We start from the raw sequence: 24,892 nt of genomic DNA, 5'->3' as shown, positions 1-24,892 counted from the left end.
CGGAGGTTAGCGAGACCTGTTGTCCTTGTTGTCATCCTTGAAGTCAGATTCGAGAACTTTGAGCACGTCAGCGGGAGTGACTAGGGGGAGCTCTTTTACTGTAACTCTGTGACACACAGCAGACATGCTTAAAGAGTCATTGTGGGAAGATGTGGGTTACAATACGCCAACCCAATGCTGTGTGGACTGCATAGGGTTCATTCTCTCCTCCAAGGATTGCCTGCCCGGGAGCCAATGCCTTAGAGCTATTGTAGCCAATGAACAAGCCAAACTCACACTCAAACTGTCGAGGAATCTCATTCACTATTTCCTTGAGATGATTCCATTGCTTTGCCATTTCACAGGAAGGAATGTGCGAGAAGTTCACTGGTATACAGTCTTTAGTGTAAGTAGGAGGGAGTTGATCATTTCTGAAGAGTTGTAGCCTCTCACTTTGAGACCTGAGACACGTTCACTTGGCACAACAGCATCCTTACCAAGCATTGTAGTGAGCCTTAACCTTATTGGAGTAGATTTAGCCTTAAGGCGATTAGACACATCTTGGTCAATGAACACTGTGTCACTTCGGGTGTCCAAGAGTGCATAAACGAGCCTTTCTGTTTCTGGATGTTGCTCTGAAGAGACCTATACTGGTTAGTACCAGAAGTGTTGACATCTTGATCATGTGTCTCTGTGTTGAGTCCAGTTAAAAATTGGCAACTGGGAGTCTGTAGTACAAGAATCTGGTGGCGTTTCCTGAAAACAATTTGATCTTCTATGAATTTATGTAAGTAGAGTAATGTACATTGTTTTGAATTCATTGTGTAATTGTGAGAAAATGCAACAGTAATTCTGGTTAAAAATTGGCACAGATGTACCTGGGAGCCTGTAGAACAAGAATCTGGTGGAGTTTGCTGAAACCAATTTGATTTTCTATGAATTTATGTATGTACAGTTCTGTATATTGTGTGAATTCATTGTGCAATTGTGAGAAAATGCTACACTAATTTGAGTTGAAAATTGGCACAGAGGTACCTGGAAGCCTGTAGCAAAAGAATCTGGGGAAGTTTGCTGAAAGCAATTTGATTTTCTATGGATTTATGGATGTAGAGTAATGTTGTGAATTCATAGTGTAATTGTGAGAAAATGCTACAGTAATTCTGGTTAAAAATTGACACAGAGGTACCTGGGAGCCTGTAGAACAAGAATCTGGTGGAGTTTCCTGAAAACAATTTGATTTTCTATTAATTTATAGATGTACAGTAATGCATATTGTTGTGAAATCATAGTGTAATTGTGAGACAATGCTACAGTAATTCTAGTTGAAAATTGGCACAGAGGTACCTGAGAGCCTGTAGAATAATAATCTGGTGGAGTTTGCTAAAAACAATTTGATTTTCTATGAATTTATGGATGTACAGTACCATGTATGTACTTGGAATAAATTCATAGTGTAATTGTGAGAAATTGCTAAAGTAATTCTATTTGAAAATTGGCACAGAGGTACCTGGGAGCGTGTATAACAAGAATCTGGTGAAGTTTGCTGAAAACAATTTGATTTTCTATGAATTTATGGGTGTACAGTACCATGTATGTACTGGGTGTAAATTCATACTGTAATTGTGAGAAAATGCAACAGTAATTCGAGTTAAAAATTGGCACAGAGGTACCTGGGAGCCTGTAGAACAAGAATCTGGTGGAGGTTGCTGAAAACAATTTGATTTTCTATGACTTTATGGGTGTACAGTAATGTATATTGTTGTGAATTCAAAGTGTAATTGTGAGAAAATGCTACAGTAATAACAGTAATTCTAGTTGAAAATTAGCACAGAGGTACCTGGGAGCCTGTAGAACAAGAATCTGGTGGACTGTCCTGAAAACAAGTTGATTTTCTATGAACTTATGGATGTACAGTAATGTATATTGTTGTGAATTCATTGTGTAATTGTGAGAAAATGCAACAGTAATTCGAGTTAGAAATTGGCGCAGAAGTACCTGGGAGCCTGTAGAACAAGAATCTGGTGGAGTTTGCTGAAAGCAATTAGATTTTCTATGAATTTACGGATGTACAGTACCATGTATGTACTTGGTGTAAACTCATAGAACTCACAGAGCAAAGCCAATCCTGACTCCTAGCGGCGAACACGAGTATTGTCTAGAAATACCTGAGAAAAACAAGCAAGTTTTCCAGTTGTAGTCATGACTCAAGGATTTTTAAATTAAAGATGTTAAATATAAATGAGAAACATAACAGCGGTGGAACAAGCTAATCACAGAAACTAATAATTGGGGACAGTATGTAGTTTTAATAGTTATATATGCAGAACCAGACTTCCTCTGAGTCTGGTTCTGCAGGTTTCCATGTTAACCCTAACCCTAACTCACCTCTTTGACTTGCTTATGGTGAATTGTTTTCTCTCTGTAAAAGTGTCTTGAAATGACTGAGTTGTATCTGGAACTATATAAATACAGTTGACTTTAGACATCTTCTGATAAAAGGATTGATGGACTGAGGACAGACTTAGTTTTCATGTGGCGAACAGTTCTAAGATGAGTCACAACGTACATCTGACCATCTCTTCATGTCATCCATTGACTGAATGAAGCGTCATGTTGTTACCTCAATGACAGACGTGAAGTTGGATCTCAGCTTTAGAACCACTGAAACATAACATCAGCTGCAATAACTGAGACACAGTGAGACCAATACCTACACAAGTATTTATTTGGTTAAAATGGTTAAAAATGCAGTACACTCATTTGACCGAAGCCTAAATAGGAAATAACCACAAAAAGCTGCAGTCCAACCCATTTGCCTTATTCTTTCAAATCCATATCTGAGCCTCCTGATCGTCATCCATCCACATACTGAGCTGAAGACTGGCAGACTAGACAGAAGAAGTAGTCCTGCTGGAGGAGAAGAAGAAGAAGTCCTGCTGGAGGAGAAGAAGGAATCCTGCTGGAAGAGAAGAAGTCCTGCTTGAGAAGAAGTCCTGAGTGTGTCCACCAGGGAGCGCTGTCCTCAGCAGACGAGAGAGGGTGAAATGTGACTGATTCTTGGCCCACAGCAGATCCTTGAGGATTGTCATCGATATAAAACATGAGTGTTGTTTCCTCTCCACGCTGCAGCTTGTAGTTTTCATTGTGAGAAATTTAACAGATGAGGAAGTTAATTCACGAGGTAATCCACAGTCCAGAGGTCACTGACTAACAGCAGTTTGTGAACTTCAACAGAAATGCTTTGAGGTATTGTGACAGAAAAAAAAGAGGTTGTGTGTGTTTGCTGCCTGAGAGAAGTATGGTACGCGTGCGACGCCGAAGGAGTCGGTAAAAAATGGTGAGAGGAGACTGATGATCTGCTGATGATCTGCTGATGGTGGAAGAAGGAGGAGCAGGAAGGAGATGAAGATTCCATCCACATGTCTGTGAGCTGCAGGACAGAGGATGAGGAGGAGCAGGAAGAGGAAGAGGAGGAGCAGGAGGAGGAGGAGGAGGAGGAGCAGGGTGGATGAACGCCCACTGAGTCGGAGGTGAAGCCGGCAGCTCGGGTCCTGGACTGGAGCTCACCGGGGAGAAGAGGAGCCCCTTCAGGCATACATGGTCAACTGGAGCCACTGCACAAAACAGACAGAGCAGACCGGAGCAGCACAACCATCGTGACACGAGTGAAACTTCTTCAACTTTATTCATAATTCTCAATGCTTCGTATGTTTTCACCTCCAGGTGGAGCCATCACAGCTACGTGAGTGAGTGAGTGAGTGAGTGAGTGAGTGAGTGAGTGAGTGAGTGAGTGAGTGAGTGAGTGAGTGAGTGAGTGAGTGAGTGAGTGAGTGAGTGAGTGAGTGAGTGAGTGAGGATGGAGCAGACTAAAGTAAGGTGCAAGAGGAGCCAGTGTGCAGTTTCAACTGTATCCCACAGACTGTAGCACCTCGAGTCATAACCAGAGTCCCTGTGTATGTCCTAACAGTCCCTCCTAATTCCTATTAGTGCCTCCTATTTCCTAATAGTCCCTCCCATCTCCTAACAGTCCCTCCTAATTCTTAATAGTCCCCCTATCTCCTAACAGTCCCTCCTATCTCCTAACATTCCCTCCTATCTCCTAATAGTCCCTCCTATCTCCTAACATTCCCTCCTATCTCCTAATAGTCCCTCCTATCTCCTAATAGTCCCCCGTCACCTAATAGTCCCTCCTATCTCCTAAAAATCCATCCTATCTCCTAATAGTTCCCCTGTCTCCTAATAGTCCCTCCTATCTCCTAATCATCCCTCCTCTCTCCTAATAGTTCCCCCCATTTCCTTACAGTCCCTCCTATCTCCTAATAGTCCCCCTATCTCCTAATAGTCCCCCCTGTCTCCTAGTAGTCCCTCCTATCTCCTAACAGTCCCTCCCATCTCATAATAGTCCCTCCTATCTCATAATAGTCCCTCCTATCTCCTAATAGTCCCTCCCATCTCATAATAGTCCCTCCTATCTCCTAATAGTCCCCACTATCTCCTAATAGTCGTGACGGTGTGACGAGAGAGTGATGACATGAATGTACCTCCAGGACGCTGAGTCTGATGGTGCCGTCTCCATCCTGATCGAAGGCCTGGAACGCTCCTGGAAACAAACACTGCCATTTAACACAGAGAAGAAATCACACGGCACCTTGTGTTCACATTTCTAAATACATTTTTACTCTAATAGCATTTTACACTTGTGTCAGTGCACAGTGAGTACTGATGTCTCTGGTCTTTCCACCTCCAAAGCTCTGGCCTATCAAGGGCTAAACCGGTGCTACTTTGGCTCCACTTCTTTGCTGGACCAGAAATGGACCAGAGTGGATCCAGACTGAGGCCAGACACGTCATCAGTCCGTCTCCTGGTTCCTGGACCAAACCACTGTTACAGTCCGTCTCCTGGTTCCTGGACCAAACCACTGTTACAGTCCGTCTCCTGGTTCCTGGACCAAACCACTGTTACAGTCTGTCTCCTGGTTCCTGGACCAAACCACTGTTAGAGTCTGTCTCCTTTCCCGGACCAAACCATTGTTACAGTCCGTCTCCTGGTTCCCGGACCAAACCACTGTTACAGTCCGTCTCCTGGTTCCTGGACCAAACCACTGTTACAGTCCGTCTCCTGGTTCCCGGACCAAACCACTGTTACAGTCCGTCTCCTGGTTCCTGGACCAAACCACTGTTACAGTCCGTCTCCTGGTTCCCGGACCAAACCACTGTTACAGTCTGTCTCCTGGTTCCTGGACCAAACCACTGTTACAGTCCGTCTCCTGGTTCCCGGACCAAACCACTGTTAGAGTCTGTCTCCTTTCCCGGACCAAACCATTGTTACAGTCCATCTCCTGGTTCCCGGACCAAACCACTGTTACAGTCCGTCTCCTGGTTTTTCTATGAGCAACGTCGGCCCTAAATCAGTGAAATCAGTGACGTAATGACATGGCTCTCATGGCTCCTTTAACGGTGGAAAAAGAACTGGTTCTTAGGCTGTGCTCATTTAGGAACTGGCCTTGAACTCGAACCTGATTCTTTCTGGTGGAAAAGCACAAAGAGATGACCCCGTGACCCTGTAACCTGCACACCCTCCCCCCCCAGCCTGCGGACACCCCCAGCCTGAACAGTGTGGACTTACTGAACATGGCCTCCAGCCGCACCAAACAGCTGATGAAGCTGTCGAAGTCAATGTTCATGTTCTCGTTGGCGTATCTCATGGTGATGATGTCATATAGCTGGTTGTTGAGACGGAAGCCTGAGTGGGACACAAGACACATGACTGTACAGTGACAAGGACAGGAAGAGTTCAGGCTGCGAGTCTTTACAACGTCAGCAAACAATCAGCCAAGCACAGCTAATGAGAGTCACTGAGTTATTGAGTCACTGAGCCTTACTGAGAGTCACTGAGAGTTACTGAGTCACTAAGTTACTGAGAGTCACTGAGAGTTACTGAGAGACTGAGAGCTACTGATTTTCACTGAGTTATTGAGTCTCTGAGAGTCACTGAGAGCTACTGAGAGTCACTGAGTTATTAAGTCACTGAGAGTCACTGCGAGCTACTGAGAGTCACTGTGTTATTGAGTCACTGAGTCACTGAGTTACTGAGAGCTAATGAGAGTTACTGAATGACTGAGAGCTAATGAGAGCTACTGAGTTCCTGAGTCACTGAGAGTTACTGAGTAACTGAGTTACAGAGAGCTAATGAGAGTTAATGAATTACTGAGAGTCACTGAGTTATTGGGTCACTGAGAGTCACTGAGTTACTGAGAGCTACTGAGAGTCACTGAGTTATTCGGTCACTGAGAGTCACTGAGTTACTGAGAGTCACTGAGTTACTGAGAGCTACTGAGAGTCACTGAGAGTTACTGAGAGCTACTGAGAGTCACTTAGTTTTTGAGTCACTGAGAGTCAGTGAGTTACTGAGAGTTACTGAGTTACTGAGTCACTGAGTTATTGGGTCACTGAGTTACTGAGTCACTGAGTTACTGAGTGTCACTGAGTTACTGAGAGTTATTGAGAGCCACTGAGTCACTGAGTTACTGAGTCACTGAGAGCTAATGAGAGTTACTGAGTCACAGAGAGTTACTGAATTACTGAGAGTTACTGAGTCACTGAGTTGTTGAGTCACTGAGAGTCACTGAGTCCATGGGTTATTGAGCCACTGAGTTACATTATGTTCATGATGGTTTGTTTACCTGCATCATTGACGGCGTTTCTCATCTCGTAGCTGTTGATGCTGCCAGACTGGTCGGCATTGTAATGTTTAAATATTCCCTGGAAGACAAGACAGAACAAATGAGAGAGAGAGAGAGAGAGAGAGAGAGAGAGAGAGAGAGAGAGAGAGAGAGAGAGAGAGAGAGAGAGAGAGAGACAGAGACAGAGAGCGAGAGAGACAGACAGAGAGAGAGAGAGAGAGAGAGAGAGACAGAGACAGAGAGCGAGAGAGACAGACAGAGAGAGAGAGACAGCCAGAGAGAGCGGGAGCGAGGGAGAGAGGGAGAGAGAGACAGACAGAGAGAGAGAGATAGACAGAGAGAGACAGACAGAGAGAGAGAGAGAGAGAGGAGGAGCTCTGACCTGCCACTGTTTGATTTTATTCCACAGATGTCTGAACTCCTGCAGGTTGAGTCGACCGGTTCCGTCCATCTCCACACAGTTAAGACTGAAACCAACAACAATAGCTACCCACAACAACAACAATCCACAACAATAACAACGAACAGCCCATAACAAGAACCAACAACTAACAAACAACACATAATAATAACAAACAACCCACAACAACAACTAACAACCCATAAGAACCCCAACCAACAACTAACAATCAACAACAACAACAACCCATAACAACAATAACAACTAACAAACAACCCACAACAACTAACAACCCATATCAACAACTAACAAACCCACAACAAGAACACTAACAACCCATAACAACAACAACCAACGACGGCCCACAGAAGTCTTATATTTGACGTCACAGTCCTCACCATGAGGTATTATGATAAACATTATCGCTCCACTTTAATTCAGTCTTCCTCATGTGATCGAAGCTTCATATTGAAGTGGACTGATTCACTTTCACGTTTGGTTTCATGTGTTTGACATCTGTGTCGTCTTTCCTCGCTTGTTGTTTGACCTGAACGTCTCCGTCTGAGTGACGACCTGCACCTTCTCCCTGTGTGACTGTTTCCCTCTCCTGTAGCTTGTCATCCCACTGTGTGTTTACTGACCTGGGATCCACTCCAACAAGCTCTGATTGGACCACATCGTGTCTTTTTAAAGAAATCAACGACTTTAGTATGAAGGTGAAACAAATCAATTAAAGTGATCACATGTTGATGAGTTCAGGCCTCCCGTCAAAATAAAAGTTCATTTGGAATTGAGTCTATTTTTCTCTTGAAGTCAGAGCAGGAGTTCAGCGGCTGGCAGGAAGCCTTGATGGTTCAAAACTACAATTTAAAAAAGGTGATTATGTCTTATTATGCCTCATTTTGGGGGTTTAAGGGAAAACTAAACACCTTGTCTTTCTGTTACTGCGCCATGTAATCAATAAGTTGATCTTGATCACTGATACAATTTTTGTTGTTTCATTATGTCTGTGAAACCTGCGTGAACCTGCATCGCCATGCTTCCTGGTCCCACTTCCTGTGTTCCCACTTCCTGTGTTCCCACTGCCTGTGTTCCCACTTCCTGTGTTCCCACTGCCTGTGTTCCCACTTCCTGTGGGGTAAAACTAGGCAATTGATTGCCGACTGATCATTGATTGATCACTGATAATTGATCACCGATTGATCGCTGATAATTGATCACTGCTAGATCACTGATTGATCACTGATGATTGATCACTGATTGATCGCTGATTGGACCCTGATTGATCATGGCCCCCGGGGGGTGTCGGCAGCCCGCAGCACTCGATACAAAGGATACGTCCATGAGAGCAATCATGCTCCTGCAGCTCTCCAGGCTGAAGCCCTCCGTGTTCAGGTCCTTATCTGGAAATCAATAAAGCAGCAGGCTGAAGTCTGAGGACTGATCAATCATCATGTCTGTTCGACCGATCGTCTGGACTCACGTTTGGTGATCACTCTGTTGAGAACGTTCTTCAGTTCGTTGGCTGAGATTTCCATTTCCTGTGAGAGACGTCGACATGCTTTTCATTTGATGTCGCATTTCTTGGACAGTCACTGTTTGAATTTCTTACCAAATCTTTCTCACTTTAATCAACTTTGCATTTCATATAAATATTGCAAATGTGGCAAACAAACGGGCAGAAGTTTGGATTTCAAAGAGGCTGCAACAGAAGAAAAATTCTGATGTTTTTATCTTCTAAAGGAGTTCACCGAGGTCTCGCTGAAGATTTGTGAGAAAATGTAACATGTTTTATTCTTGATGCCGTTTCTTTAGTTTCCAAGAGTAATCCACTAGATGACAGACGGGAGTCTGTGCTGCTATCGTCCAGGAGCATGTCTGTTCTCTCTCTGGCTGAATCACCACCTCGACACTCAGGATCCTGTCCGGACCTGAGCTTCGCGGCAGTGACGCAGCATGAATTCGAACCAGCAAACCTCTGGTCACCAGTGCACGATACCATCCGAAAGTGTTCAATGGGACTTTTTGCAGGCGGTGAGCAGTTTTTGAAAATTTTCTGTGAACAGCAACGATTGATACGAGCGCCAATTATTGAAACACACAGCGGACTCCTCCTGTGCTACTCACGTCGCCGGCTATTTCCTGAAAAATCGAGCGGAACTGCTGGTCGTCCTCGCTCTCTTCGCCCGCCGAGGCCGGCGCCGGCTGATCGCCACCGAGGAGCAGAAAGACAGATGAGAGGCAAAGTAACTGCTGCTGTTATGGAGATTCTGCGACGTCCGAGTCTCAGTTTGAATGTTTCAGGGGAGAAGCCGCATGCTTCTACATCTACGGGAAAGTTAGGTCAGTCTGCAAACTGTGCATGAGGAAGACGACACTCACCACTGGATGATCGGCTTCGATCCTGTTCTCTATCTCCCTGAATGAAGACCAACAAACAGCAGTCACAACATCATCCTCACATCTGGGCCCAAACCTGCAGCCCGTCGCTTCTCTTCAGCTTCAAGAAGCATTAAAACTCTGACTCCTACAAGGAACTTTGATTTTTATTCCCATACTCACGTTGCACCAAAAACAAGACAGTTTCTCCACAAACTGAGTGCAGCTCTGAATAAGTCGTTAGTTTGATACCACCTGAGTCCAGAACGTCTTGATTGGAGGTGTTTTCTTCTTCTGAGACTTGATGGTAAAAGTCTAACCTTTCAAAAGTGTCGACACCCTTCGAATCTTTCAACATCTTGTCACAATGCAATTGTAAATTTCGGATTTTATGTGATGACCAACACGACGGGAAGTGGGAGGAAAATAACTCTTGGTTTTAAAATGTTTTTAGAATAAAAAACTGAATAAACTGAAACATCTTCTTCCCCTGTGCTCTGATCATCTGAAATGAATAAATTAAAATGGTGGAGCCTCCAGAAGGCTCACCATCAGCTCAGAGCTGTGAACAGTCTGACCTCAGAGCTTCACTGGAGAACACGGTGAAGACAGAGGGACAGCAGATGGTAGAGACAGTAGAGACAGACCATCAAAGACTGCAGCTGAAGGAGGATCTACAAACTACTGATGAGAGGGAAGCAAGACGTCTGAACACCACATTTCCCATCGTATTTGTAAAAAATCTGAAAATCCGGGGCATGTCCTAATATTCCCTCCTATCTCCTAATAGTCCCACCTAACTCCTAATAGTCCCTCCTATCTCCTAATAGTCCCTCCTATCTCCCAATAGTCCCTCCTATCTTCTAATAGTCCCTCCTATCTCCTAACAGTCCCTCCTATCTCCCAATAGTCCCTCCTATATCCTAATAGACCCCCTATCTCCGAACAGTCCCTCCTATCTGTCAATAGTCCCCCCTATCTCCTAACAGTCCCTCCTATCTCCTAATAGACCCCCTATCTCCTAACAGTCCCTCCTATCTCCTAATAGTCCCTCCTATCACCTAATAGTCCCTCCTATCACCTACTAGTCCCTCCTATCACCTAATAGTCCCTCCTATCACCTACTAGTCCCTCCTATCTCCCAATAGTCCCTCCTGTCACCATAGTCCATCCTGTCTCCTTTCCAATCCACTTCTCCTTAACTCCGGAAGTGTTAAAGTATTTAAGTGTTTAAGTACATTTGATCACTTTTTTCACCACGGCAGACATCACTAAGTATTATTACGCTCCCTTTTGGAAGTGTGGTCTGATAGTCACAACAATGTGATTGCCTTTCCTAACTCCTTTACGAAGACTTCTACCACCTTTCCTTAACTCCTTTAGGAAGTTTCCTAACACCTTTCCTTAACTCCTTTAGGAAGCCTCCTAACACCTTTCGACGTTGTGTTGGTCTGTCACATGAAATCCAGTGAAGTATATTAGTGGTTGGAATGTGACCGAATGTTGAAAAGCTGAAGAGGATCAAGACTCTTTTTTGAGCCACTGCCTGTGATTATCTAGTCTTCGGCTTCTGAGGGACTAAAATCATATCTGCTAATTCATAGTTCTTCAGACAAGGTCCAAGTCCCTGAGTCCTTCAGGTCAGAGTCCCTCAATGTGCAGTCGGGTTCTGCAGCGAGCAGGTCCTCTCGGGCAGCAGGGGCGATGGTTGGTGGGAGGGAGGTGAGTGTTTGTAGAAGCAGCGCTGAATGTTTAGAAAGTTTACCGGATCATGTCCAAAGTCGCTTGTCCTAAAAAAGATTCCATAACAGCTTCGAACTGGGGCCGATTTCTTCCAGCTCTACAAATCAAATCGCCGTTAAAATTGTTTGCTCTTGGTGGTTTGAGTCCCACCCACCAAACAGTGAGAACCCCCCCCCCCCCCCAGTAACAGAAACACAAGCCCACATGGAGGAATGACACTGAGGCTCATGGTGGCCGGTAGGGCTGGGTACTATCAGGAGGATTACATAAATATATCATTAATTCAAGAAAAAACGAAATCTAGAAAACCTCCAACACTGATGGATGAGTGCATCAAACTGCACCTAAAACTGAAATCATCATGGGAGACTTCAGATTCTGCTGGATTCAGGATTTAAACCAGGTCCAAAACACTCAGGTCAGTGTGGTAAACCATGTTAAATAACTAAAGCAACCGTAGTTTCCAGACTATAAGCCGTTACTTTTTTCACACGCTTTGAATCCTGCAGCTTATCCAATTACTCGGCTAATTTCTGGATTTTTATGGGTTAATGGGCTTCATGCAACCAGATCCTACTTCCGCATGTAGATACTTGCTGTTTTGAGCCTCTGCTTCTCTAAAACATGTCCTAAAAGTGATATTTTTGCTCTTGTGCTGCTTTCCTGATCCAGAACTCCAGCAGCTAACAGCCATGATGCGTTCAGGGGCATCACGTAAAGCCGCCTGCTTTTCTTCCTCCTCTGAATCACAATTGGTGAATAACCCCGAAAATACTATATCAGCAGAGATAAAACCCTCAGCAGGCAGACCACAAACAAACAAACAAACAAACAAACAAACAAACAAACACTCACTCACTCACTCACTCACTCACTCACTCACTCACGCACGCACGCACGCACGCACGCACGCACGCACGCACGCACACACACACACACACACACACACACACACACACACACACACACACACACACACACACACACACACACACACACACACACAGAGAGCTGTGTGCAGGAATTTCTTTGCAAGACAGATTTGCAGTGAAATTTCTGCCCTGTTACAACCTGGAGCCCTGCAGCTTAGAGTCAAATGTGGCCAATATATGTACTTTTTTGTTTTTCAATCAGGTGCGCTCAGTAGTCCGGAAAATACGGTAATGAATTTACATGGAGGGTTTCTGCTTCGACTGAAACGCATAAGGTTACTTTTGGGACTGTAAAAAAGAGGTGCGACGCTGTGATTTTTCAGCAGAAATGATTGAAAACGTCACTCGGCGTGAAGTGGATCTCCTCATGTTCTGCTGAAGGAACCTTCAGTGACTCTACGTCTGAATGGAACAGCTGATTGACGCGTGTTGATGCCCAGCCCCACCGAGCCACGCCGAACAGCATCAACAGCCACGCCTCTGGATAATTCCCGCTGCTCTGCGTGTTTCTCCTCCTGAAAGCTCAGGGACTCACCTGAAGCAGGTGTGGAGAAACAAGCAGGGCAGTGACAGTGGCAACATCCCACCCCCCCACCCCACCCCCCAAGCTCGCCCTGTCCTGCCCCTCACTACGCCCACTCACTCTGAGGTGTTCCTCTTTTCAGAGAAGACCCGCAGGATGAACTCGCCCTCCTGGTGCGGCTCGTAGGTGGAGGGCACGATGACGTACTCCCCGGGGCTCAGGCGGAAGCGCTGCGTCACCTCCCGCAGGTTGATGTACGACTTGCAGCGAGCTTTGGAGGAGTTGAACAGGAAGAAGTCTTTCTGCATGTGCTGCTTGTTTCCGTGCATCTGCAGGAGACGGTCGCCACGACAACGGCGAGAAGCAACACGTCAGCAACGTGGATAATTTTGAGGATTATTACTGGAAAAGCTGGAATGATTCCTCACCTCCTTCGGCACCTGAAGAGACACAGACGCAGTCAGCAGAATGGAAAAGGTGTCTGACCGGTAAAAATGATTAAAGAGGTCATATTATTCAACTGTTCAACTCCTCCTCTTGGTCCAGAAACCTTGTATTCAAAGTTTCCAGCTCCTCCTTGATTCTCCTCCATTAGAATATTGGATCATAGGAGCTGCATTCAGAATCTGCTGTGTCTGTGTGAGCTGGAATGGCTCCGCCCACACATGCCCATCTATGGGAAGAGCAGGAAGTACTTCCTCTCGTGGTGCCATGTGCCAGAGCAGAGCTGGCAGATTGTGGGAGGAGTCAAAGGGGAGGAGCCTACCTTGATTGTGATTGGCTAAACCCCCGATGACACTATATAGGGTTTGATTTCTGATTGGCTGGTTGGAGCAACACACTTTTTAAAACCTGGAACAAGCCAGGGAGAGAGAGGACACACTTTCTTCACTTCTGGGGCGTCGGTCCAGGTATGGAGACCGTTAGTACTGCTGGGAAACCACTAGAAAGCAAAGTTTGAATAATATGACCGCTTTAAGAAAATTACAACACATTATCGTAAAAATGAAGTCTTCATGTCAGACTTCAAGCTATTAAATGTATGCATCAAATAACAAATGCTGGCCCAGGATGTTTTATAATCATAACATGTCCTTTTGAATATTTTAGGCAGCCAAGGTTAAACACACTGGGTTTAGGTTAAAGGAAAAGTACAGTTTCTACACTGTGCTGCTCGTAAACAACAAATCAAGTACATATAAGATATTTGATGAGTATCTACAACCCTTTATTTTATCAAAAAGACATGAATACCAATAACACACATGGAATCTTTTAAAGAAGCATGTTAAAGGGTAGATGATGTTTTGATGCTGTCTGTCAGATAGAAGTTAAAAACTGAAAGATTTGACCGCACATTTTAGTGCTTAAAACAACTTCAGATGTGAATGACTCAACGTGTGGAGAACAGTAAGCATCAGCTGCAGGTTTCAAATATTTGAAGCAGAAGCTTGTGGTGGATATTGAAGAAGAAGAAGAAGAAGAAGAAGAAGAAGAAGAAGAAGAAGAAGAAGAAGAAGAAGAAGAAGAAGAAGAAGAAGAAGAAGAAGAAGAAGAAGAAGAAGAAGAAGAAGAAGAAGAAGAAGAAGAAGAAGAAGAAGGGAAACCTCGTAGATGGCGAATCCGATGGTGAAGAGGTTGGCTCCCATCTTGCGCTCTTTCCGTCGGTTCTTCTGCATCAGCGCCACGACGAAGGTGCAGCCCACCTCGTTGTCCTCGGGGTCGTCGTCCTCCTCCAGCAGGCGCAGGCGGTACTGAGGGTTCGTCCAGAAAGTATCTGAACAGCAGAGGAAATCTGTCAGTTCTGAATGCACAAATATGAACCTGACGGAGAGAAACGACCAACAATGTCGTGGGGGGGGGGTACCTGGGTAGTTCCTGCAGCCGCCGGCGGAGCAGCCCCTCACCCAGCGACCCTCGTTGACAGAAACCGTCCACTTGTGGATCTTGTCGTCCTCCAGGGCGTCGGGCGTCAGGTTACAGATCTCGATCTTGGTGTAGTTCTTCTTGAAGTCCTCGAACGACATCCTGGACAAGAACCAAGCAGATCAGAAGGGCGCTGAGTTGACAGGAAGCAGCGTGAAGAGCATGAACGCACCAGAACTCTCCGTCCTCGGCGCTCTGGTGCTGCAGCTTCTCCTTCTCAGTCTTGGACAGCGTGGTCCACTCCTTGGAGCTGAGGAGGAACACCACAACACCACACACAAGCTTCAGATTATGGCTGGTCGATGCTCGGGCATTCAGCTGAACGTAAAGCAGTGAAGGAAGAGTTCACTTGTCGCTCCAGGGACCGTTCCACTCCACTTGACCCCATGGGTTCCTCAGACGCACCAGACGGACTTTAGCCTCTTTGTGTTGAGACGCTTTGCACTGCAGGAAGAGAAATTTCACCCATTCATAAATTCATCAGTTGTTTCTTTTTTTTTTTTTTTATCATTTTAATTATTGTTTTCAATTGTTTTGGTTTTTTTTTTTTAGAACAAGTAGGGTCATCCAATGTAATTCGTGCTGGGAATAGAAAAAATAAAGACATACAGACAGTATCAATTGAGCCCAATTGCTTCTACATCCGAAATAAAGTCCATAATTGGCCTTTGTTCCCGTCCTATAGTGAAAAGTTAATTCAGGACACAACTAAATAAGGAACACAAATAATTAGGTAAAAAATACTTAAAAAACAGAACTGGACAGAGAAGTTGAGACAGAAATAGTTAAGTAAGCGAGACATACAGAAAATAGATGGGGGGGAGGGTATCTTGTTAGTTTCTAGGTGAATAATAATGTTAGACATGTGTTTTATAAAGGGTTGCCAGGTTTCATTGAAAACAGAACTTGAGTTTGTGATTAAAAATCTAATCTTTTCCAGTTTAATGTGGGTTATAGTGGGGCAGTTAAGGAAGAATTGCTGGTACAATCGTGCACTTTGGGTTAAAAGTATGAAACTTGGCACATAGAGGGCGAGATGGCATGAACCTGACTGATTCTTTTGGGATGTGGATCCACCTCAGCAATCTCCCCTGGTGGTCGTGGTGCCCACGTTTTTCAAAATGGCCGCCATTTTATTGAAATACATGTAACCTTAGAACTATACATTGTAGAATCATGATTTTTGTGACTAAATGTATGGTTCTGAGGTGAACAAAGCCAGTGGACACAAAAACGTAAAATATAATCAATAACACCAAACAGCGCATTCAAAATAAACTCTAATTAATGACATCTACCCTCTATCCTTGTTGCACGCAACGCAAAGCGCCCCTTCTCTGCCATGGCACGAGATCAGGCCCATGAACAGGGAAAATGCCCTTGTGAAAGGTAATGTTGGGGCTGTTGGTTTGACAGACAACCCAAATGCCCTACAGTGTTAGATGGTGGCAGGGCCTGAAATATCAGGGATGATATTGATATTGATATGATTAAAGACCAGAACCACCAATGCTTCAAGAAAACACCATGAACAAACTTCAGCAGTTCAAACATTATTACGAAGGAAGTGACAGCTGCTATTGAGATCTTTGAAAACATGGGGAATCCATTCAAAGAAGACAGTGGTGATCTCCTCATGATTGACACAAAGCTCATAATGGACTCCAGTGTACAGAAGACTGTGAGGAAGGTCTATAAACTGGCCGGGAGCAGTACAACCTTTTTGTGAAAGATCGGTTTTGTGGATCAAACAAACCCAATCAAAGACCCAATCAAATACAATGAGTTCCAGTTGTTCTCCAACAAGAACAGTCCTCCGAAGCAGAAGTCCCCAGTGGCAACAATGAAGGCAGACTGTACCATGTTCTCCAGACTATACATTGCATACCAGTCCAGGGAAGGCAATCTTGATGACTTTTTCAAGCATGAGAATCGGCCATGGCCACATCACTTTACAATGCTGGTGAAATGAGATCTGGCAACAAAACAAAGCAGACCTCCTTGCAGAATCATGAGCACAACCAGCAGAAGCAAGACCACAGGTCACTGCATTGGTATTGGATGGAGCAGTGATATTTCAAATGCTGACACCAGGAACCTCCCAAACCTTTGAAGGTTACACCGAGACCGCGTTGATGCCACATATCCAGCACCAGCTGCAACATGTGGAAAGGCTCGATGTAGTGTGGGATGTTTATAACTCAGACAGCCTGAAGTCAGCAACCAGAGAGGGGAAGGGAAAGGGAGTTTGCGGATGGGTTGAGCGTTCACCAAAAGTGCCCAGTAACTGGCAAAGCTTCTTTCATGTCAATGAAAACAAAACAGAGCTCTTTCACTTGCTGGCAGAAGAGCTTAAAGGCACTGGATTTCAAGGCAAAGAGGTGTACAGCACTCATGGGAACCAGGTACTATCAACACCTCGGAGAGATGACAAAAGTCAGATAGAACCACGCTCACACAAGGAAGCGGATACACGATTAGTACTGCATCTGTGGGATGCTGCACACGATGGGCAAGAGAAAATTATGGTGAGGACATCCGACACTGATATGGGGGTACTGATTCTGCCCAAACTGCACAGTATTCAAGTTAGTGAGGTCTGGATATCATGATAACACATCCTTCTTTGCTGGCAAAGGCAAAAGGACAGTGTGGGGCACCTGGGCAGTGTTCCCAGATGTCACTGACGCATTCCTGTCACTTGCTGATGTTCCATTAAGTATCCCTGACAACACCTTTGCTTTGTTGGAGAAATATGTTGTTCTCATGTATGACAGGACATGTGGACTGTCCAAGGGGAATGAGGCAAGGCAGCATCTCTTTGCAAGACGATCCAAAGCTTTGGAGAATATCCCTGCAATGCAAGCAGCTCTCAAGCAGCATGTATTAAGGGTAGCCTACCAAGGAGGGCATGTTTTGGGACAAGTACTGCAAAAAGTCTACCAAGTCCTACAGATTGAGGATGGGACAAAAGTGATGGATCATGGCAACCAAAGTGGACCACCATTGCCCAAGCTCTTTGCCGGTGTGAAGGCAACTATCATCAAGAGTGACTGAACATCTGGGATGACACTGGAATGATGGAATGATATGGAAAGATACTTCTTCTTAGATTAGAGTCTTGCGTTTTTTGTTACATCCACTGGTTTTGTTCACTTCAGAACTATACATTTAGACACCAAACTCATGATTCTACTATGTATAGTTCCATAGTTATGTGTATTTCAATAAATTGGCAGCCATCTTGAAAAGAAAGGGAAGGCTGCCGATGTGGATCCACGTCCCAAAATAATCAGTAGTGTTCATGCCATCTATGTGCCAAGTTTCATGCTTTAAACCCAAAGTGCACAATTGTTTGCTTAACCGCCCCACTATCAGGACCTCCTTTAGCCGGTTGCTGTGTGCAGGAGGGAGAGCATGTTTCCATTTCAGCAAGATAAGGCGTCGGGCCAGTAGTGTTGAGAAGGATATTATGTGGCGCTTCGTCACAGGTAAATTAGCTGTTGTAGCTGGAGGAGACCTAAACAGTGCAGGTTCAGGGAGAAGTTCTATCTCAAGCACTGTAGCAAGAGTATCAAGAATCTGCTGCCAGAAGCCAGTGAGGTTTGGACAGGACCAGAGCATGTGTGTCCGGTTGGTCAGAGTTTTAAAGCGTGTAGGAGGGACCATCAGCAGGAACTGCCCAGACAACCTCAGATTGGGCTGTGGAGCTTAATTAAGTCTGTGATGTAGGTGGGGCCTGGCCATGTACGGCTTGGAAGGTCAGCACCAAGATTTAAAAATGGACACATTACACAACAGGGAGCCAGTGAAGAGATTTTAGTCCAGGTGTGATGTGGGACCTTCTGTTGGTGCTGGTCAGCAGCCTCGCAACAGAGATCTGGACATACTGAAGGCGAGCCAACTCTTTCTTGTTAAGGCATGGGAACAGGCTGTTACAGTTGTCTAGCCACCAGGACACAAACACATGGATGATCATTTCAAGCTCCCCTTAGACATCATGGGTCTGACCTTAGCAATGTTGCATAGCTGAAAGAATCAGCTTTTAACCAGTTGTCTTGAATGGTGCCCCAGTGACATAGCTTGGTCAAAGGTCACCCCAAGATTCCTCAGTTTGATTTTGGGGGAGAGGTTAAATTCACCGAAAGCCCGGTTCACACGGCAGGATAATTAGGCCGATTTTGGCCCCGATTCTCCCTTCCTGACAATCTTAAGGATGCTCAGATCATAAGATATCTTATCAGATATTCCTGCCATGTGTGGTGTGTTAAGACTGCTCTTGTCTGCTCGGAAGGATGTCGGGACCACTCCGATCTGAGATTGGGGATATTCAACATGTTGGATTGTTTGAACCTCAGTTCTTACAGTGTGTGGTGTCTTCCGAGGGGAAAATGAGCACGAGCCTGTTGACTGTGATGTACGCATCACAGTCAACAGGCTCGTGCTCATTACCTTGCCAATACGTCCCCTCACTTTCTGATTGGCTAATGCCGGACAGGAAGCACACGTGGAATACAAAATTTTAAACAGCTCTCATGAGGAACCAACGCCTCTTCTTTTTAAAATGTGTTTTTTTCGTAAAAAAAAACACACTACAAACAATCTTCATTGCATCCTCTTTGTCCGCCCGGTTTGTTGACTCTGGAATCACGTTTGATCTCGAGAGATTTTGTGAGATTTCCGGTCTGATCTGGGGATGTGAGTGAAATCGGTTCGTGTGTGGTGTGTTGATGTTGCCGAGTTGCTGCACACCACACACACTGTACGGCTGTTGTCGCTTAGCCACTGTTTAGCTTGTGCCAAGCAGTTGGTTAAGGAGCTCAGTTTGTATGCTTCAGAAGCCTTAAACCAACCACACAATTGGAGGTCGTCTGCAAAAAGATGAAATGAGATGTCATTGAACTGCTGGATTATCCGACCGAGAGGAAGATCATACAGCAGAAACAGGATGGGTCTCAGAACAGAGCCCTGGGGTACGCCACACCACAGGTTTTCTGGCTTGGATCTAATGTGGTTGGCAGACACACTAAAACTCCGACCAGCCAGGTATGAGGAGAACCACTGGAGCACTGGACCTGACAATCTAATCAGGTCCCGCAGCCTGTTAACCAGGATCAGGTGGTGGACTGTGTCCAAGGCGGAGGACAGGTCGTGTAGGAGCAACACTGAGCACATCCCTAAGTTGGCAGACATCATGATGCCACTTGACACCTTCAGTAGAGCAGTTTCTGTGGAGTGGTGTTTACCAAAGCCTTACTGAACCGTGTCATAAAGGTTGTGTGACTCTAGGAATGATGTCAGTTGTGCAGAGACTTTTTCCAGCATTGCAATAAGCCGTGCCTAGCACATATTGAGGAGGAGTGAACAAGCACACAAATTTAGTCCCATCGGTTGTCTGATATTGATGTTCCTGTTTCCTTCTCCCAGGTCTGTTTCATTTGGTCATCTGGCCTGGGTTGAGGGAGTCAGTGGAGGTGGATGGCTGGATGGATGGATGGATAGATTGATGGATGGATGCATGTTGTGGAGTGTGTCTCACCTCCTCCACTGCCGTCACGGAGTAGGCGTGGCCCTTGACGAGTCCGGTCACCGTTCGGGTCTCGAACCGAGCAGGAACCAGCGACTGCAGAGAAGAAGCGTCAGCAGCAGAAGACGAGAAGAAGAGCGCTCACTCGGGAGGTAGTGGAGTTTCTCTCACGTCAATGGAGCAGCCCATGAGGGAGCCTCGCTCCAGAGCTTTCTTCATGATCTTGTAGAGCTCTTTAGGAGCTTCCTTCATCTCGTAGAACTCTGTGACTCCACCGGTGAAGTCCTCCATGGCCTCGGTGGTGTTTCCTCCCTTCAAGGCTTCATAAGAGCCGTGCAGTCTGAACACATGTCAGAGTGGCTCAATCAGCCTCAATCAATCAGCCTGAACACGTCAGAGTTACACGTACCCGGGTATTTGAAAAAACTGTGATATTTTTCTGCGTTTCTTAAATTTACACCAAAACCAGCTACGACTCACCACAAACGGTGATTCCTGAAAACTCTGTTCACAATGGAGATCTGGATAAACTCTGTGTCTCTATTTGCATCGAAAGGAGGGGAGGCGGATGTTTACATCACAATTCCTGATTTGGTGGGTATTTTTCCAGGATTCTGATTGGCTCCCATGGCTACATGCTTCTTGCTACACTGCCCCCTACAGGCCTGGATGCTCATAGTAAATGTCAGTTTTTGTAAAAACCCAGGCATGTGTAAACATGGCCTCAAACAATCAGCCTGAACACACGTTTTGAATCCAATTCTAAGCCAAGGAGTGTAAAACCTGTGAGAACAGTATCCTCCATCAATAAAGAATCAGAAATATCATGTTCAAGCTCCACATGATCACTATCATTATCATAAGGTGAAACCAGACATGGAACCAAGTCACACATGCAAGTTTCAAGCCAAGCCACCTTATTTTCCTGTACTCCTTCTACATATATTTATTACCTTCGCCGATGAATGTCTGGCCGAAGGTTATGAAGGGCATTTTCGTCATACGGGAATTGAAAACATAACATTTTGGTCTTGACCACGTTTCCGTGACCTCGACTTTTGACCTTTGACCCAATGGCCCTCAAAACTTGGATTTAGAGATAGCGCTTTTTTCAGGTGGACTCAAAGCATGTACAAAAACCATTATTCATTCACACCAGTCCCACCATTGGTGGTAAACTACGTTGTACCCTGGGGCATGCTGACAGAGCCATTTTGGGCCAACGGCCCTTCCGACCACCACCAACATTCCTGCACCATTCATGCAAGGCAATGTGGGTAAAGTGCCTCGCCCAAGGACACAACGGCAATGACTTGGATGGAGTGGGATTCGAACTGCCAATCACCAACCCTCCGGTTATTGGACGACAACTTAATGCAAACACAAATCATCTCTGAAAATGTTATAGTTTGAGTGAAAATTGTGTAAAATACATACATACATACATACATACATACCTATAAACCACTACATGCAAACAAAAACATAAACTTCGCCCCAACTTTCGTTGGTGAGGATAATAAATATATGTTAAAACGACACATGGAAAAGCGGGAACGTGACTTGACAGAAGCTCTGGTTGGATGTGACTCGCCCAATAAAAAGTGAGCAGAGACTTGCAGGCCTGACTCCGCCTCACATCCAGGTGAAATACGGACAGAAAAGAGGAGCCCTCACTTGGCGTAGGCCTTCTCCAGCAGCGCGCTCCAGAACTCGTTCCTCTCCGCCGACTTGGTGAAGACCAGCTGGTTGTTGAACGTCGGGATGCGGTCGTCGATGACGACGTCGACCCAGTCGCCGTAGCGCCAGAACTGATGCACCCAAACGCAGGAGGTCAAAAAAACATAAGAGGTCAACGAATAAAAACATTTGCTTCACTTTCAGGACTGATTCTGTGAATGATGTTGGTTTTATAATGAATGTAAACTATTCATGTCCTCTGGCTGGTTTCTTTTTCAAAATCCAACACTGATTGTGGCTGGTGGTGACCTGGAAGTGGAAGATTCCTCCATAGCCTTCAGAGAAGCTCTGCTCCTGAGGAACCACCCGGTACAGAAGCTTCTCGTTCAGGGTAAGGCAGGCGATGGCAGCCAGCAGCCAGCAGTCACCTGGACACACCAACACAGTCCACTACATTTCTCCGTCTCTCGCAGGCTTCATGCGTGGTGGCGAGTGAGATCGTACACAGAAATGATCGAAATATGGGAGTAACAACCGGAACAGAATTATTCAATATGGACACGAGGAGTTAATCACAACATTTTCAATACATCAATACACGTCTAAACAGAATCATTGTGGTTGTTTCTGTGGTTCTTCTCAGCTGAACAACACACACACACACACACACACACACACACACACACACACACACACACACACACACACACACACACACACACACACACACACACACACACACACACACACACACATGGTGTAGCTTAAGGTCATGGTGGTAAACCCGCCAATGAGAAATTAACTTCAAGAAAAACCTTTCAGTCAGATGATTTTTTTTCTATATAACCTTTCAAAAATCGAACTACGTATCTGTACGTCATTATGTCCACCAATGTTGTAATAAAATCATTGGCGTGTATTTATCTGAATGTCTTTCAGCAAGATTGCATCAAAATTTGACTTGACGAAATGATGTCAAGTCCTGGAAGATTCCACTCCATCTTGGAGGTGATATAGAATTAATTTTTTTTCCCCTGAGTCCAGGTCAACCTTTCTCTCGTTATTTAATAATTCCAAAGTCAGTGAAAGAATTTTCTATTGTGAAGTTTTTATGAATGAATCTTGTAATTTACGTCTCCAGCCACAGCCCGGCATCGGGACTCTGAGTCCACCGCGGGAAGTCCACACTTACTCGACACAATTAGCAGCTTTAACTTCTGAACTATTAAATGGGAGTCCCGGCGCTGCTGAAACACTTCCAATGGATGGGACGCAACAAGAAGCCACTTGAATGTTTTCTCTGCCCAAACCAGATTAAAACAGCTTGAAACAAAAAGGGAAAAGTAACGCAAATCATAAACAGAATGTTGTTGTGGAGCTGCTGATGTTTGTGTTTTCCAATTGGGAGACAGGGTGGGGTGGGTTGGTGGTGGTGGGGGCGCTTTGGCTGGAACAATGTAAGTTTTTCAACAGGAGCCGTTAACAGTCGTCCAAAGGACCTTTGTCCACTTGGCTCCCCTTTATTTTCTGTCTGAACGTGACAACAATGAGAAGTGCTGCTGGTTGGATTCCCTTCCAAAAGAGTGAACACAATGTGCAGAGGCCGTGTTGGGGGGGGGTTCCAGTCGCTGTGCACTGTCCTAACAAACCTGCTCCCACCAGTTTGAACACCCAAGGAGAGTTAAAGCTCCTCCACATGACAAGAGGGTGTGCTGAGCATTAACACCCTGAGCAGAACCAGCAGGACTCACCCAGGTCTCCTTGGCAGATGTCCGTCCTGCTGGCTCCTCCAACAATGAACTGAGGGTTCTCACAGATCTCCTGCACACAATAAACACAGAGTTAAGATCCAGTCGCCCCATTAGATACTCTTAGCGGCGGTGCCACACTGCGACGGCTGCAAACGGGAGGCATTAAAGCGTCGGGTGACTCTTCAGGTCTATCCTGCAGGCCAAGCCCTCAGCAACACGTCGACTCATCCTCCACCCGAGTGTCAAGCTTTTTACCTTGGGCCTCTTCCACACGATGTTCTTGACCTTGTTGGACTTGTGTCCCAGCTCCTTGAAGCCCAGAGACTCCACGGTGGCGGGGAAGGACTCATCCTCGAACAGGCTCTTCCTCTGGAGACACTCCTGCCGCAGGCTGCTGAAGTCCTGGCCGTTGAAGCGCAGCGGCTTGTTCAGGGAGCCCTCGCCGTCCCTCCGCTCTCGTTCCCGGATCAGCCGGTCGCAGAAAAAGCCAGACGGTGTGTAAGGCATCTCGTCTCAGCGGGACTTTTCTTTTTTTTCCTCCACTTGTACTAAAGTCTTACAAGCCAAAAGACCCTGGCATAAATCCAAACAGCTAATATGTGATTGGCTCCTCCTCTGAGTGACGTGCTCGTCGCCTCCGTCACTGTGAAAGATGCATTCACCTAACCTGCATTCACCTTTCCACACACACACCCACACACCCCACATACGTGTGTATCTGCCACGTTCCCATTGGCCGGCGCGGACAATGGGCCGTGCGCTGTGTGGCGCTGGGCTGCCATCATTGTTGGGTGACACAAAGGGCAGCGGGCCGCGGCGGAGGGCATGTAAAGAGTGGCGGTTCAGCAGAAGGCATTCAGAAGCTTTAAACCTCTTCTCAATGGAGCTCAGCTCATCGAGCAGTCTCAGCAGAACGCCGCAGCTCCACATCCACCGCCAACATCGCCGCCGCTGAGGCTGGCAGGGAGCCGCCCAGCGGGTGGGAAACGTGCGTTTAAAACGCAATCAACACCGGCAAGAAAACCTCAACAGATAATCGCTTCACTCGCTTTCACATTCATGTCACAGTGGGATTCACTGCTGGTCTCATCCTGTCGCCTCACACCTTCATCCAACGGGCCGGTGGAGCAGCAGGGGAAACATTCATCCATCCTCTAAACTGCTTCAGGTGAAATAAACCCCCTTTAAGAAACATGGCACCTGCTGACGAGGACGAGACATTTCTCGCCGATTATATTGTGTATGTGTCGTTCGGTTTCAGCTCTACTTCTTCGTTTTCTGACGTTAAAGGAAAAAAAATCAGGCTCATTCCAGCAGTTTCAGCCTCAAGCAAGCAAAGGTCAGAGTTCAGGTCACCTGAACAAAAGCAA

General features: G+C 45.7%; 1 protein-coding gene across 2 annotated transcripts; it reads right to left on the bottom strand.

Annotated features, from left to right (window-relative positions):
* Positions 1-3,566: 3,566 nt before the first annotated feature.
* capn3a (calpain 3a, (p94)) lies at positions 3,567-24,029 on the bottom strand (the record flags this gene model as incomplete). Of its 2 annotated transcripts, none has more annotated exons than XM_080512440.1 (21): positions 3,567-3,593; positions 4,521-4,579; positions 5,605-5,721; positions 6,662-6,740; positions 7,044-7,112; positions 8,400-8,464; positions 8,545-8,602; positions 9,162-9,266; positions 9,444-9,480; positions 12,759-12,967; positions 13,067-13,078; positions 14,246-14,415; positions 14,506-14,666; positions 14,737-14,814; positions 14,914-15,008; positions 20,104-20,187; positions 20,263-20,431; positions 21,769-21,902; positions 22,081-22,199; positions 23,523-23,592; positions 23,778-24,029. In XM_080512440.1, 21 exons carry the CDS (start codon positions 24,027-24,029, stop codon positions 3,567-3,569), a joined length of 2,169 nt encoding a protein of 722 aa, XP_080368566.1. The 2 variants fall into 2 exon arrangements, with proteins under 2 accessions (XP_080368566.1, XP_080368567.1); XM_080512441.1 differs by having other exon boundaries at positions 9,189-9,266.
* Positions 24,030-24,892: the final 863 nt, after the last annotated feature.

The sequence above is a fragment of the Blennius ocellaris genome, assembly GCF_963422515.1.
Source record: "Blennius ocellaris genome assembly, chromosome: 17".
Lineage (NCBI taxonomy): Eukaryota > Metazoa > Chordata > Actinopteri > Blenniiformes > Blenniidae > Blennius > Blennius ocellaris.
This window is presented reverse-complemented; position numbering and strand designations above follow the sequence as displayed.